A 15,568-nucleotide genomic window follows, 5' to 3' on the forward strand; every position below is an offset into this window, starting at 1 on the left:
CAAGTCAGCTAATGAAGTGCTCATTGTGTCTCAGTTCAGTTCAGTCGTGTCCGACTCTTTGTGACCCGATGAACTGCAGCACGCCAGCCCTCCCTGTCCATCACCAGCTCCCGTAGTCCACCCAAACCCATGTCCATTGAGTCGGTGATGCCATCCAGCCATCTCATCCTCTGTCGTCCCCTTCTCCTCCTGCCCCCAATCCCTCCCAGCATCAGGGTCTTTTCCAGTGAGTCAGCTCTTCGCATGAGGTGGCCAAAGGATTGGACTTTCAGCTTCAGCATCAGTCCTTCCAATGAACACCCAGGACTGATCTCCTTTAGGATGGACTGGTTGGATCTCCTTGCAGTCCAAGGGACTCTCAAGAGTCTTCTCTAACACCACAGTTCAAAAGCATCAATTCTTCGGTGCTCAGCTTTCTTTATAGTCCAACTCTCACATCCGTACATGACCCCTGGAAAAACCATAGCCTTGACTAGATGGACCTTTGTTGACAAAGTCATTGTGTCTGGTACATAGTAAATACCGAGTATATGTCCGTGGCCATTATTAGATTTTGTTGCTGTTATTATTAACATCTTTAAATACCTTGCAAGAAAAAATTATGAAATCACATAGGAAAATGGGAAAACAAAAACTCCACCTGAAATAAGGTAATTTATTCTAATGGAGATATAGATCCTGCTGAGCAGTTAATGTATTATTAGCCTTTGTTAGAAATCATCTCTGTTCCAAGAGCTACATGCTAAGGGCTCCTGGTCAGAATCACAGTTGGTGCCCACTGAACTTCATTCCAGTGCATGGAGATGAGCAGTCTGAGGTTCTCATCAGCAGCCACCTGTCTACGTCTGACCTGAAGTGCAGGGAACTAAACGCGCTCAGGGCTGCCTCTTTCAGTATGGCAGCCGCTGCAGACACGTCACTGTTTAACCTAATTAATTACAAAGACACGTTCAGTTCCTCAGTTGCATTCAGCCACATTCCGAGTGCTCATGCTCATTCATGGCTCATGGTGGCACTATGGGAAAGTGCAGAGAACACCTCTATCATTGCAGAAAGTTTCACTGGACCATAGAAAGTGGCATGAGCTATATTTCTAATGTTAAACTGTAGTAAAGTAAAAGTCACTCAGTCGTGTCTGACTCTTTGCGACCCCATGGACTATATAACCCATGGAATTCTCCAGGCCAGAATACTGGAGTGGGTAGCCTTTTCCTCCTCCTTAAACTATAGTAGCCACATATTTTTAAATGTGACATTAGTTTTGAAAGGTAAGCTTAATTTTAATGTTATATTTATTTAATTTATGTATTAAATAAGTAGTATCTATCTTATTAGGGCTTCCCTGGTGGCTCAGACAATAAAGAATCCGCCTGCAATGCGGGAAACCTGGGTTCAAGCCCTGGGCTGGGAAGATCCCCTGGAGGAGGGTGTGGAAACCAAGTCCAGTATTCTTTCTTGGAGGATCCCATGGACAGAGGAGCCTGGCGGGCTGCAGTCCCTGGGGTCGCAGAGTCAGACACCAGCGACTAAGCACAGCACATCTATCTTATTAGCATGCAATCAGTATAAAAACGGTGAAAAAGATAGTTTGTTACATTTCTCATCCTAAGATCCCACAATTCAGTGTTGTCTTTTTTTTTTTTTTTAAATATGTTTTTGAAGTCTCTGTTGAATTTGTTACAATATTGCTTCTGTTTTATGTTTTGGTCTGGCCACAAGGCATGTGGCATCTTAGCTCCCCAAACCAGCTTCATGTTGTACCACCAGGGGAATCCCTCCAGTGTGCCTTTTATACTCACAGTCCACGGAGATTCAGACTGCGCACGTTTCAGACCTTGCTTGGTAGCCTTGTGTGTAGGGTTTAGAGGGCTACGAACCCAAGCTGACCAAATGAAGATAATTGCTTGGTATTATTGAATTCCTTCGTGCATCTGCCACTATATTATAAGCCCATTGAAGTTAGGAACCGTATTTTGTATTTAATGAATACTTGATTAAAGAAATAAGTGTCCTGGAAATAAAAGCTATGTTTAATGCATCTGTGATAAGGAGCAAGGATTTTTGTTTGTTCTAATCCTCTCCCTAACCTTATGTGAATCAAAGATATTCCTAGACAGCAGAATGTCACAGAGTCTTAACATAAAAACTAACAGGTGACTTTCTCTTCTCATCTTAGCATTTGACAATCATGACCATGCCTTCTTTAGTTCATACTGTCCTAGAAAAGGTAGTCATCTGTGGATACCTTTTATTTATTAATTTTTCTATTTAAAAATCATATTCAAAAAATTTTTGAAGGAACAAAGGAAGAGTGACCTTAAAATTTTAATAATAATTAAATATAGCTCTACCAGTTTTTGTCCTGTATTTCCCTGTTATGACAGCTTTACACTTGAAATGGGCAGTGTTGCCTGAACGAAACTAAGTGTTCCTTGTGAACCCGAGCACACCTGTCTCGTCAGCACTGCACCAGGTCCCAGCACACCTCCAGTCGGCCCCCGCACCAGCGGTCCTGGTTCTTCTTGTGCTTGCTTTCATAAAATACAGTGCTTTTAATACATTGCTGGGTACTAATATTTTTTTTAAGAGAAGATAGTCATCTTTTTTGCTTCTTAATTTTTAGGAATTTTAGTTTTTTGACTTATACATCCCATCCCATAAAGACTGTTTCCTTGTGATTGTCTTTGTTTATAAGCCAGGCGTAAGTATTTGGGTCACATACACATCAGCATGGAAGATGGGAGAACGCCACCTTGGGTCCCCACCATGTGGGATGTGCCGGTTCCTGTTACAGGAGACCAGGTACCTCTTGTCAGAGGACTGATGGGATGAGGAGGCCTTATTTCCTTTTTGTCCTGCAGAGTTTGTTATTTGCTCATTAGTTCCTGAATTTTGAGAAGTTCATCTGGGATACTGTCATCTGAAGATACTAGTTGGTGGTTGTGTTCATAGTAGCTAATTTTGTCTTCGGCAGAATCTGGAGCTCTGCTTTCGGGTCTTAGCATGCATTTTCTGATTCATCTAATAAATGAGAATCATCTTTTTGTCAGTTTTCCTTCTTCTGCTACAGGCAGTGTAGTTAGTTCATCATGGCTGCTGTCCACAGATTACACACATTTAGTGCCATAAAACAACACAGATGTGTGACGTTACAGTCTGTAACTCAGAGGTGTGACACAGGGCTTGCTGGGTTAATATCCACATGTTGGCAGAGCTGCATTCCCTTCTGGAAGCTCAGTGAGAGAGCATTTCTTCGCCTTTTTTGCTTTCTAGAAACCTATCTTAGCATGAGCTGCTTAACAAAAGTAACATAAACTGATGATTCATAAGCAACAAAACTTCATTCTCACAGGTTTTGACACTAGAAGCCCTAGCTCAGGCTGCTAGCTTGGTTGGTTCCTCTTCCGGGCTGCAGACCTCACTGGTGGGGAGCAGAGAGCACGCTACTCTCTCCTGACTCTTACCAAGGTGTTGCCCCATTTGTGAGGATCCACCCTCCTGACCTTACCTCACCCTAATTCCTCCCAAGTCCCCACCTCCTAATATCATCACAAGGCAGGTTAGTGGTGGGGGCGGGGGCAGTGGGGTTTCAACACGTGGATTTTGTGGGGATACAGATACCCCATTATAAGGCACCCTATTTGTTTTCATTGTCTAGTGTCCTCTTTTCCATTGTTAAGTCGCCAAGGTGACCTCTCTCTCCCCTCTCTCATCATCACATCTCTCTCTCCATCTGTGCCTCCCTTTTCCCTTTCTCAGGACCCTGGTGATTCCTTTGGGCCCCGCCGGATAATCCAAGATATTCTTCTTATTTGAAGGTCAGCTGATTAGTAACCGTAATTGCCCTTAGCCATATAAACTGACACATTCATGGAGTTCCGGGAGTAGGATTTGGAAATCTTTGGGGTCTATTATTCTGCCTAACATAATCAGGAAGTGAAAAAAAAAATCTCAGATCTTAACTGTGTTCAAGGAAAGCAAACATCAAAAAGATTCCTTTTCTATATTGATAAATGATGATGTAATATGCCAGATGATCCAGTAAGAAAACTGATAAAATAGTGGTTTATTTCACTGTTGCATCATTCTTCTAGCTGATTCTGGGCTTCCCTGGTGGCTCAGAGGTTAAAGCATCTGCCTGCAATGCAGAAGACCCGAGTTAGATCCTTGGGTCGGGAAGATCTCCTGGAGAAGGAAATGGCAACCCACTCCAGTATTCTTGCCTGGAGAATCTCAGCGATGGCGAAGCCTAGTGGGCTGCCGTCTATGGGGTCGCACAGAGCCGGACCTGTGTGGGAAAAGAATCTGAAAAAGAGAGTGAGTGGGTCGAGCATGCGGATGGCTGACTCACTTGGCCACACACATGAAACTGACAACGCTATTCATCAACCGAGCGCCAGTATAAAGTAAAAAACTAAACAAGAGACACATAAATGAAGTATTTGCAGCTGGATCCTCTCCTAAACATTGACGTGATGGCATGATTTGGTGATTTCCCCGTCTGCAGTGTTTTCAACTCACCTTTGGAAATGGAAACATTTTGAAGGCGTGAATGCAGTTAAGAAGTCACTTTTGGTGACTGAGCCTTGTGAAAGATGAGGTGGCTTCTGCGTGTTATGTTTTCCATTGAGTGATTAATTTTACGGATCTCTTGAAAAATTGTCTCTGAAATTTTGTTGTTGTCAGAATGTTTGCTGGCAGATCATTTATCCGTCATTTCAAGTACATTTCTGTTTTTATTTTTATCAAATTCTCTATAAGGAAGCAGTTTTATGCTTAAGGTTTCCTGTTACGCAGTTGATGAAATGTTTTGAATTGAGGGTGATTTAAAATCTGCTTGCTGCAGTTCTTCAGTAAGCAAGACCTCCTAAATGTTTCCTTTTCAATTAAATTGAAGTTCCAGATTTAAAAGTGAGACTATCAAGATGGTGGTTTAGTCACAGAAATATTACACAGAACTTACATGTTAAAAATTCTAAATTACGTTGGTACCTAAATACAGCTCTACTTTTTATAATGCTGGAAACAAAATAGGTACTTTATTAAGTACTTCCCTGATTGAGGAAATAAAAGTACTAGAAAGTTAGAAATAAGTGCTATGTCTAAAGATAGCTGTGTAAAAATTCATAAGCTCAGGATTGTTTAGAAAATATAAATTGTTGGAATTAAAAAAGGAGTGGTTCTGGTCAGAAATGTGAAACATTGGAATTACTTCTTTTAATCTGCTATGTTTTTAAATTGCTATCTTTCATTGAATGCTATAGTCCTATCTGGATGACTGTGTCTGCAAAATTGTATGTTGCTTGAAACTGATGAAGTGTGGAAGGTCAGTCTTTCTGCTCCCATGCACACTTTGTTGCTCATCTTCGGCTTAATTAGGAAACTTAATTATGGTGGTTATTTCAATATTAAGATACATTCCAAAGTTCATAAATTAAATGAGTGAAAAGCAATGAATTCCAGACCATTACTTTCTCTTACTGCTTTTATCTGGAGTTTCCCTAAGTTTTTTCTTATATAAACTGGAAATTATGTGTTCTTGTACTTAATTACAGTATGATTATTTTGCCCATTATCTTAGACTAAAGTTGGGGAAAGACTTTATCTCTGTTTTCCCTAGCTTCACTTGATGCAGATTTTATCATGCTCACACAATATGTTTACCTATAGTTTATTTTATATGATATTCAGTGGTTTCTTTCAGAAAAAGGAGGGTTTACAAAAGAAAGAATTTCATGTTCTTGACATTTTAAAGAAAAAAAGTCTTGAATGCTGTCTTTAAGCCTAAACTTCTTTGGAATAACTTTTAATCATCTCTCTACTGTCACTCGTTACTGATACTTATTTGCATTACATTAAGGTATATGTAAGTGAATGACAGTTCATTTTTGTAGTGGTTAAAGGTGAATATTTATTTACAGGTGTACAAACTCTTTAACACTTAATATTGAGAGACAGAAGTGATTTAAATTGGGCTTGTTTCAGAATACCATTGTAGAAATCAGCTGGCGACATCACCATTATATGAATGTTTGCTAATGTGGTTTGAAAGAAGGATCCTCATTAAAATCTTGTTGCTAAACAAGTGACAGAAACCTTACAAACAGCTTGAGGCTTCGGGCCAGTCACAGTTACTCCTGAAGAGATCTGGACAAGTGTGAAAATGCAGAGACTGTGCCTTTATGGCCGTCAGAACACACACATGCTATCTGGAGCCACTTCCCTACTTGAGGACATTTTAAGTCACGTTAGGGAAAACCGATCTCAACATAAGTCAGTGCCTGAGCATTTGGTTGTGGATTTATCAAGTGTCAGAGTACTGAGTGTTAAATTCAGAAAGTATACTGTTGGTAGGAGCCCTTGCATTCATGTTTTCTGGAAAGGGACTGGGGTTTGGCCAACTCGCACACGTTTACGAGGGACTGTGGACGCCATCGTCCAAGTGAGCCCAGGTCCCGAGTGACAGTGGGCTGCGAGGAGCCGGCCCCACGGCCTGTCACCACCGCTGAACATTCGTCACCTCTGGACCAACTTTGTGTTCACACTCCTTTTGAGGGTAGCTCATGCTTTAATTCTTGCTTAGGATCGTAACCCTTGCCTCTGGAAAGGCAGGTCTTACCATCAGGCTGTGTGGAGAACAGTTAATGGATGCTCATGACTTCCAGAGTGCAGGTTAGCAGACTTGTCATGGGCTTGCGGCCTCCCTTCAGGACCTCCAATGAGAATGAACTGACCCTGCATTTGCTTTGCCTTTTTTTTTTTAAGAAAAAAATGTTTTTTTTCCCTTTTTAAAAAAAAGAAAAACAGTTTTGCTAATTTCTTTTTGGCTGTGCTGGGCCTCTGTTGCCATGGAGAGCGGGGCTCCTCTCTGGTCGCGGTGTGCGGCTTCTCACTGCGGCGGCCCCTCTTGTTGCGGAGCACGGGCTCTAGGGCGCAGGGGCTTCAGTAGCGGCGGCTCCCAGGCTCCAGAGCACAGGCCCGGGAGTCGTGTTGCACAGGCTGAGTTGTGCCTGTGAGATCCTCCCGGCTCAAGCATCGAAGTCGTGTCTCCTGCGCTGGCAGGCCGGTTTCTTTCCCCCCGAGTCACCAGGAAGGCCCCGCTTTGCCTTGTTGCGTTGCAGAGGACACAGGAAGGCCCCTTAACCCTGATTCGGCCACATGCCCAGCTCGTCGGCGCAGAGACCACAAGAGCGTGTGTCGGTGAGTGTGAAGGACGCCTGGTTCAGTTCAGGACGCAGAGCGGACGGCGGCAGTCCTGAGCCTGGTGAGCTAGTTCCCGGAGCCCGTGACCTGCACTGGAGCATCCCTGCCCCGCGGCTGTGACTAGACATGCCCTGAAGGCCCCTCCCGCACCTGTAGGCCTGGTTTCCGCCCGCCGCACCCCGCAGACTGCGCTGATGCTGCAGACAGACAGACGTCCGCGCCCTAGGCCCTAGGGTCCCGCGGAGCCCCTTGAAGTTCTCGTGCATTTACAAATCTCAGTCGTTTTCAGTTTGCCTGTGGTTTAAAGCCACTTTGGTTACACGTTACATGTCTTCATGGGGACTCCTGAAGTTACCTGCTTGTTTTAAGATGATTGTAAATCATATTCCTTAGTAGCTGGGAGGGGAGGAAGAGAATCCTGATAATTTGATACTAAATGATGATACAAGCTTCTTAGTATCGTACTTTAAAGTCTGACCTGGACGTGGCTGGTCACAGGTGGGAGGTGGCCGAGGCTGGGACTAGAGACCACCCGGGAGGGGAAGGACGGAGACAGCTGGGGAGAGTCGCTGCTAGAGCAGGGGCGCCCTGCGCCCCGTCCCCAGGAGGGGCTGGGGGGCAAGCTGGTCCCACCCAGCGCAGACCTGCTTGAGCAGCAGGCCCGCTGTGGCTGGACTCCAGCACCAGGGCTCTCTGGGTTGGGGTTCCTGAGAAGGCAGGCTCCCGAGGGGGCCAGTATGATTTGAAGAGCAAACTACCAGAATGGAACTGTGATAGAAAGCCATTTGGATTCTGGGGCACTTCAGAGTTGACTCAGGAATGCGATGGGAGCCCTGGGATCAAAGTAAAGGACCATGGCAGGTTGTCTGAAGGGGTTGAAGGATGCCATCAGAAGTCATAAACACTCAACCCCAGGAGAGCTTGTGTCTGATACAACCCCTTTAGTCTTCCTACTCATTTCTTCTGCAATATACTCCTTTATTTAAAAAAAAAAATTGGGAGTATAGTTGATTTATAGTGTGTTAATTTCTGTTGTACAATGAAGTGACTCCGTTTTATGTATATATAAGTTAATGGGTGTATATATATGTGTGTGTGTGTGTGTGTATGTTTATGAGTTTCCCTGTTGGCTCAGTGGTAAAGAACCTGCCTACAATGCAAGAGACACAGGAGATGTGGGTTCGATCCCTCGGTCAGGAAGATCCCCTGGAGGAGGTCATGGCAACCCACTCCAGTATTCTTGCCTGGAGAATCCCATGGACAGAGGAGCCTGGCGGGCTGCAGTCCATGGGGTTGCAACGAGTCAGACATGACTAAAGTGACTGAGCACACAGACACACACACACGTGTGTGTGTGTGTGTGTGTGTGTGTGTGTGTATGTGCGTGTATCCTTTTAAAATACTCTTTTTCATGATGGTCTGTCACAGGACATTGACCATAGCTGCCTGTGTTGTGCAGCGGGACCTTGTCCATCCATGGAGTACATGCTTCCTCTCTGTAGACAGACCTTGGACATGCTGTGGGTTTGTTTCCAGACCAGTGCAAACACTCAGTATCACAGCAGAGCAAGTCATGCCGTCTTTGGATTCCTGGCGCATATAAAAGTTACATCCACACTGCATTGTAGTCTACGAAGTGTGCAACAGCGTTACGTCTAAAAAAACACTGTACGTGCCTTCAGTAAGGATACTTTATTGCTGAAAAATGCTAATTCTTCTCTGAGCCCTGATCCTTGAGCGAGTTGTAATCTTTTTGCAGAAAGAGGGTCTTGCCTTGACATTGGTGGCTGCTGACTGATCAGGGTGGGGTTGCTGAAGGTTGAGGTGGATTTCTTAGAATAAGACAGCAATAATAAAGTTTGCTGCATAGGACTCCTCCTTTTAGGAACGATTTCTCTTCTGCCTGCAGTGTGCCAGTTGGTGGCATTTGATTTGGTGGAGAACTTTCAAAATTGGAGTCAGTCCTCTCAAACCCTGCTGCTGCTGCTTTATCAACTAAGTTTATGTAGTATTCTAAACGCTCTGTTGTCATTTCAGCAGGGTTGATAGCATCCTCACCAGGAATAGACTCCATTTCAGGACACCGCAGTCTTTGTTCATTCTTAAGAAGCAACTTCTCGGGTCATGTGTGATCCGGAGACGGAGCAGTCCATCCCATCTTTCAGCTCCATTTCTAACTCTAGCTCTCCTGCTGTTTTCTCTGCATCTGCAGTTACAGTAGTAGCATCAGAGGTCACTGATCACAGGCCACCATGACAAGTATAATACTGAAGGAGTTTAAAATATTGCAAGAATTGCCAGCATGTGATGCAGAGACATGAAGTGAACAAATGCTGCTGGAAAAATGATGCTGGTAGACTTGCTTGGTGGTGGGTGCCACACACCTTCCACTTGTGAAAAATGCCGTGTCTGCAAAGCAGTAAAATGAAGTTATGTCTGAGTTAAAAATCCTGCTTCGTCCGCGTGTCACTGTGAAGCCAACTCCTTCTTTACCTCAGGGGTCCCCTCCCTCCTTTCAGATCTGCCACCTTTTATTCACGTTCACGTCTTTGTGGACAAGCACAGTCTAGGCCATAGATGTTACATGAACGAAGATTTTAGAGCTGTTTAAAATTTTAGAGATGTAATTACAGATCATCTTTTCTCTTCCAAATTTTTTATTTCAGATTTCACTAAGTGTTGCAAGGACTCTGGAGTCCTTATGGTGGTGAAATGCCGGAAGGAAAACTCCGCACTGAAAGACTGTCTCACCTCTTAGTAAGTAGTTACCGTGCTTTTTGTGTTCCTGCGTGTATGTGTGTGTAATGTGTTGGAGGTAAGAGTGTGTTATTTAACTCACTACATGTCATATATTCTGTATTTCTCCCCCACCAGATTCATCATATTGTTGGCTGAGTCTAAAATTTTAATTTTAAAATTTAAAATTTTAATGCTTCTAAGACAAGTGATACAACATATTTATGAAGGGTCTTTTCAAGTTACGTGTGTTTGTCAGCATTTTATGTGATTAAAATATTAGGTCAGCCACAAAAATACATGATTTTTCATAGGATTTAATAAATGCCTTTTCATGAACCGGTTGATCTATCAAATATATTATGCTTATGTTCATCCTTTAATGAAAAGGTAATTTTACCAGCCTTAGGATCTTTTGGATGAACATAATTTATCTTCTAGGAGAGTTGTAATAAATTAAATGAAGGAAACAAAGGTATATTTAGATTTCTGAAGTTAAATTACTTTAAAAAATAGTTCTTAAATGTGTTCACTGATACTTCTTGTAGTTTGTTGAGTCTTAAAGTAAAAATGTGTGGAGTTCTTTGAATGCAGGGGCTCTCTGCTCATCTCGCCAGACCTCATCATCGCCCACGTCACTGACAGGCAGCGTGGCGGGTGCGGTGCTTTCGTGAGCAGGTAGCTGGCAGTTGTCTGTGACACCAGACAGCTGTGAGGTCAGATCAGATCAGTACCTTCTGTACTCCGCTCGCCTGGCCTGCCAGCATCTATGTCAGCTGCTTCTTAGATGATTACATAAAAAGAAAGTGGTGATTATCGGGATCTTAAAGTGTTTCCTTTTTTGATAACAAATAACGGACACATGGATTTACACCTTCTTTTAGAATACTGATTGTCTGCATTTGTAGATAAGGAAACACACTACAAGTCCACGTCTTTTCTCAAATTAATAGTAAATAAAAGCAATTCTAACAGCTGCTCTTTCTTGTGAGCCCAGACCTGCCCTGAGCATGTAACTAGAGAAATAAGAGTTCTGGTCCCTGGAGCTCCCAGGAGATGCTGGATGAATGTGGACCTCTTGCCTCTGTGTGACTGAATTTGTTGAATTCCCTGTGCGCCTGATTAGTGGCTTTTGACACCTAAGTTTCCGTCTGCATTGTGCCTGTTACTCTTAGTTGGGACAGCGCAGCCCTGAAGCTGGGAGCAGGACTGGGGGCAGGGCGGCAGGCTGGTCCCCCGGGCCCCCCGGGTTTAGCTCTCCCGGGCCCTGGGCAGGCCCTCGCTGTCCAGCAGGGTGACTATTCCTCACGTGGGAACACATCTCTCCAGCGCTGGGCATGTACAGGGTACTGATACCAGGTACTCGGTAGATGCTGGCTCTTGTTAAAGTTCGTCTGTGTTATTTTCAGCTTCTGTCATGTGGACATTAACCATTGGAGTATCCCGCCATCTCTCGCCCTTGAGAGGGGAAGAGAGGTCCTAGACCCTCCGGGGGGCTGGGGGTTCGGGGGAGGCTGCCGCTGCTTAGAAGAGAGGAGCCGCAGGGAGACCAGGAAGAGGAACGGATACTGTGGGAAGGGGGTGCGAGCTGCTGAGGAAGAATTCCGCTTGAGCGCCGGCCTCCACCAGGTGGCTCAGTGGCAAAGAACCCGTCTGCCAATGCAGATCTCAACCTGCCAGTGAGATGCGGGTCTGCCCCCTGGGTCAGAAAGATACCCTGGAGGAGGAAATGGCAGTCCACTCCAGTGTTCTTGCCTGGAGAATCCCTTGGACAGAGGAGCCTGGAAGGCTGTGGTCCATAGGGTCACAGAGAGTCGGATACGATTACAATGACTTCGCACTAGCACTACAAGTCTCAACATACTTGAAGAAAGACTGTTTCTTCATCTTTGCACAAGAGGCGCCTTTGTTGTCTCTACTGTGGGCATTTTGTGGGTGGAACCACTACCCTCGTGCATCTCTGCCTGGTGACGTGGGGGCACTGATGCTTTCTGTTCTGTTATTTCTCCCTGCCTGATCTCACTCGTCCCGCTCACCCCCGGCACTGTGTTTCCAAAGGTTCCAGCATGTGTCTTTTACATTCTTTCTGTTACTAGACCCCCTTTCACCCTGTCTCCCCAGTGTCTCTGCCTACTTCTTCTCCACCTTTTCCTCCTTAACCTCTTCCTGAAAGCTACTTGCCCGGGTTCTCCTCTCCATCTTCGATCTGAGAAAGCTCAGTCTGACCCGTGGAATTCAGTGCTTCCTGGGGGTCATGGCATTTCTCTGCTTCCTCCTGCAGGTCCCATACTGAACTCAGCTCCTTGTCAATTCTGATCGTCTAGGATCCAGGATCTTCCTGATTGCATTTCCCCAGTGTCTCCCAGATGCACTGCATCCTTTTCACCAGAAAGTTGACTCCTTTAGATCATAAGGCCTTGTCATTTCCTGCCTGGATTATTGTAGTAGTTTATTTATTGGGCATTCGGCCTCTAACCTCGCTGTCCCCTGGCCCCCCTTGGCCTGTGTGTGCTCCACAGGCCACACACACTCCACACGGTGAGATTCATCCAAGGCCCCGAGCTGATCTCCCAGCCGCTCTGTTAACAGTGCCCGTCTAGGGCAGATTGGGCCTCTCGTGGGGCAGGAATGGATGCCATGGTGTGGCCCTGGCCTTTCCAGCTGCATCTCAGGCCCTTTCTCCAGCCCATGACCTGCTGTCGTGGTACCAGCTACATGTAGTTCTCCACATATCTGTTTCCCTCATCTGTGGGTTCTTCCTCGTGGGCCTTCTATGGGGATTTGTTGGTCCTCCAAAATGCAGCTCACACGTCTCCCCGCCAGCTCGCCATTCTCCTCTTCACCCTGTCTCTCCCTGGTGCCCTGGGCTGCACGGCGTGCTGTGTGCATGTCATTGTGACGTCTGCTCACACCAGCCCCTGAGGACGCGGCCCTGCTCCCACTGCCCTATCCTGGGACATTGCTATTCAAGAAAGAACTGTTAGGGTTTTTTGTTTTTTCCTTTCATTTGGTAGCCTCATCTTTACAATGAATTTATGACTATTACTAAAAAACCTACTTGAAAAGATTGTGCTTGATGAACTGGGTGTCTGAATTTATTATTAAAGCAGGCTTTTATTACATGCTTGCAAAATGATTTGCTTTAAAAGATTTTTCTTTTCCTTCTCGCAGCTATAAAGATCCAGCCTTTTATGAAGAATGCAAAATGGAATACCTGAAGGAAAGGGAGGAATTCAGAAGAACTGGAATTCCTACCAAGAAAAGGCTACAGAAGCTTCCCACAAGTATGTAGGCAAATATTCAAGATGATGCTCATGGAAATCAGTCACCTGAAATAATGGACTCAGGGAAGTGCGTTTCCTTTATCCTTAATTATGGAAATAACTTTATCTGAAATAAAGATTTTTTTTAACCTCCAGGTTATTGACTGATAAGAGTAAGCAGGGAACTGGGACATGGTTTGCCTGGTCATAATGGATTTTAAATAGATGGTCTCACAACTGTAGTTCTCTAACAGTGACACAGAATTTTAGGTTGCCACACGAATATTACTTGTCAATATGTGGACTAACCGTGGAGCCAGAAGTGACTAAAGGGGAGCAGGAGTGGACAGTCTGCAGAGGAGTTAGTAACTGGGCAGTGTAGCAGGGTGGTCACGAGCCTGGCTTGACCATTTTATTAATAACTAGGCAGCTGTGGATGTAAGTAGTCTCCGTAGAGTTACAGAGACTGCGGATGTGAGGACTAACTGTGTGCTGCAGTCAGTAGAACACGCAGGACCGTGTCTTGGACGAGGTAAGTGCACTTCAATGACTGTTGGGAGGGAAGGCTTATTTGGAAACATAGGTAAGTGCTCATACATCAGTTAGTTTTACTTACATCTTTTTATTTTAATTTACTTGGCTGCATCAGGTCTCAGTTGCAGTGTGGGCCCTTTCCCTGTGGTGCACGCTCTGTGGTAGTGGGGCCTGGGCTCAGCAGCCGCAGCACTCAGGCCGAGCTGCCCTGTGCCGTGTGGGATCCCAGGACCCTGAGCAGGGGTCATACCCCTGTCCCGGGCAGGGCGGGTTCTAACCAGTGGGCCAGCAGGGAAGTCCCTGCTTACATCTTTAACAGGAAGTTTCCTAAAGTGTATTAACACTCCATGACCTGTTAATTCTGCCACTGGAAATATTTTAATATTTTTAAAAGTCTTCTTTATAAGTATGAATGACCATTTTGTAACATAGTAATAAGTGTAAAAATTTTCTGTCCCAATGCAGTAATTTGGTTGCAGGCTGAACTTTTATATTAAAAGTTGCTCTTTTTTTCATACAGACTGTTAACTCTTCACCACAGCCACTGCAACTAGTTTCCAGGTACTTTATATGTATTTACATATATGTATATATATGTATTTACATCAGTTCAGTTCAGTTCAGTCGCTCAGTCGTACCTGACTCTTTGCGACCCCCTGAATCGCAGCACCCCAGGCCTCCCTGTCCATCACCAGCTCCCGGAATTTGCTCAAACTCATGTCCATCGAGTCGGTGATGCCATTCAGCCGTCTCATCCTCTGTCGTCCCCTTCTCCTCCTGCCCCCAATCCCTCCCAGCATCAGGGTCTTTTCCAATGAGTCAACTCTTTGCATGAGGTGGCCAAAGTATTGGACTTTCAGCTTCAGCATCAGTCCTTCCAATGAACACCCAGGACTGATCTCCTTCAGGATGGACTGGTTGGATCTCCTTGCAGTCCAAGGGACTCTCAAGAGTCTTCTCCAACAACACAGTTCAAAAGCATCAATTCTTTGGTGCTCAGCTCTCTTCACAGTCCAACTCTCACATCCATACATGACCACTGGAAAAACCATAGCCTTGACCAGACGGACCTTTGTTGGCAAAGTAATGTCTCTGCTTTTTAATATGCTATCTAAGTTGGTCATAACTTTCCTTCCAAGGAGTAAGCGTCTTTTAATTTCATGGCTGCAGTCACCATCTGCAGTGATTTTGGAGCCCCCAAAAATAAAGTCTGACACTGCTTCCAGTGTTTCCCATCTTTTTCCCATGAAGTGATGGGACCAGATGCCATGATCTTAGTTTTCTGAATGTTGAGCTTTAAGCCAACTTTTTCACTCTCCTTTTTCACTTTCATCAAGAGGCTTCTTAGTTCCTCTTCACCTTCTGCCATAAGGGTGGTGTCATCTGAGTATCTGAGGTTATTGATATTTCTCCCGGCAATCTTGATTCCAGCTTGTGCTTCATCCAGCCCAGCGTTTCTCATGATGTACTCTGCATATAAGTTAAATAAGCAGGGTGACAATATACAGCCTTGACGTACTCCTTTTCCTGTTTGGAACCAGTCTGTTGTTCCATGTCCAGTTCTAACTGTTGCTTCCTGACCTGCACACAGGTTTCTCAAGAGGTGGGTCAGGTGATCTGGTATTCCTATCTCTTTCAGAATTTTCCAGTTTATTGTGATCCCCACAGTCAAAGGCTTTGGCATAGTCAGTGAAGTAGAAATAGATGTTTTTATTAAAATCATAAATAGAAATTCCTGCCTACTAGGACAAGATTTAACTTAGGCCCCAGTCCTATGAAACAGAATGAACTGATAGACAAGATTATAATCTTTTTGGTTTTTGGCTAAAATA

General features: G+C 44.7%; 1 protein-coding gene across 1 annotated transcript in view; it reads left to right on the forward strand.

Moving 5' to 3' along the window:
- The window catches only part of CMC1 (C-X9-C motif containing 1), a 77,059-nt gene extending 63,702 nt beyond the window's left edge, over positions 1-13,357 (forward strand). The window contains exons 3-4 of the mRNA XM_061127652.1: positions 9,870-9,960; positions 13,111-13,357. Of these exons, the coding sequence (XP_060983635.1) occupies positions 9,870-9,960; positions 13,111-13,231 (212 nt within the window). The 3' untranslated portion in view covers positions 13,232-13,357. The remainder of the gene's footprint in view (positions 1-9,869; positions 9,961-13,110) is intronic.
- Positions 13,358-15,568: the final 2,211 nt, after the last annotated feature.

This window comes from Dama dama, chromosome 24 (genome assembly GCF_033118175.1).
Source record: "Dama dama isolate Ldn47 chromosome 24, ASM3311817v1, whole genome shotgun sequence".
Classification (NCBI taxonomy): Eukaryota; Metazoa; Chordata; class Mammalia; order Artiodactyla; family Cervidae; genus Dama; species Dama dama.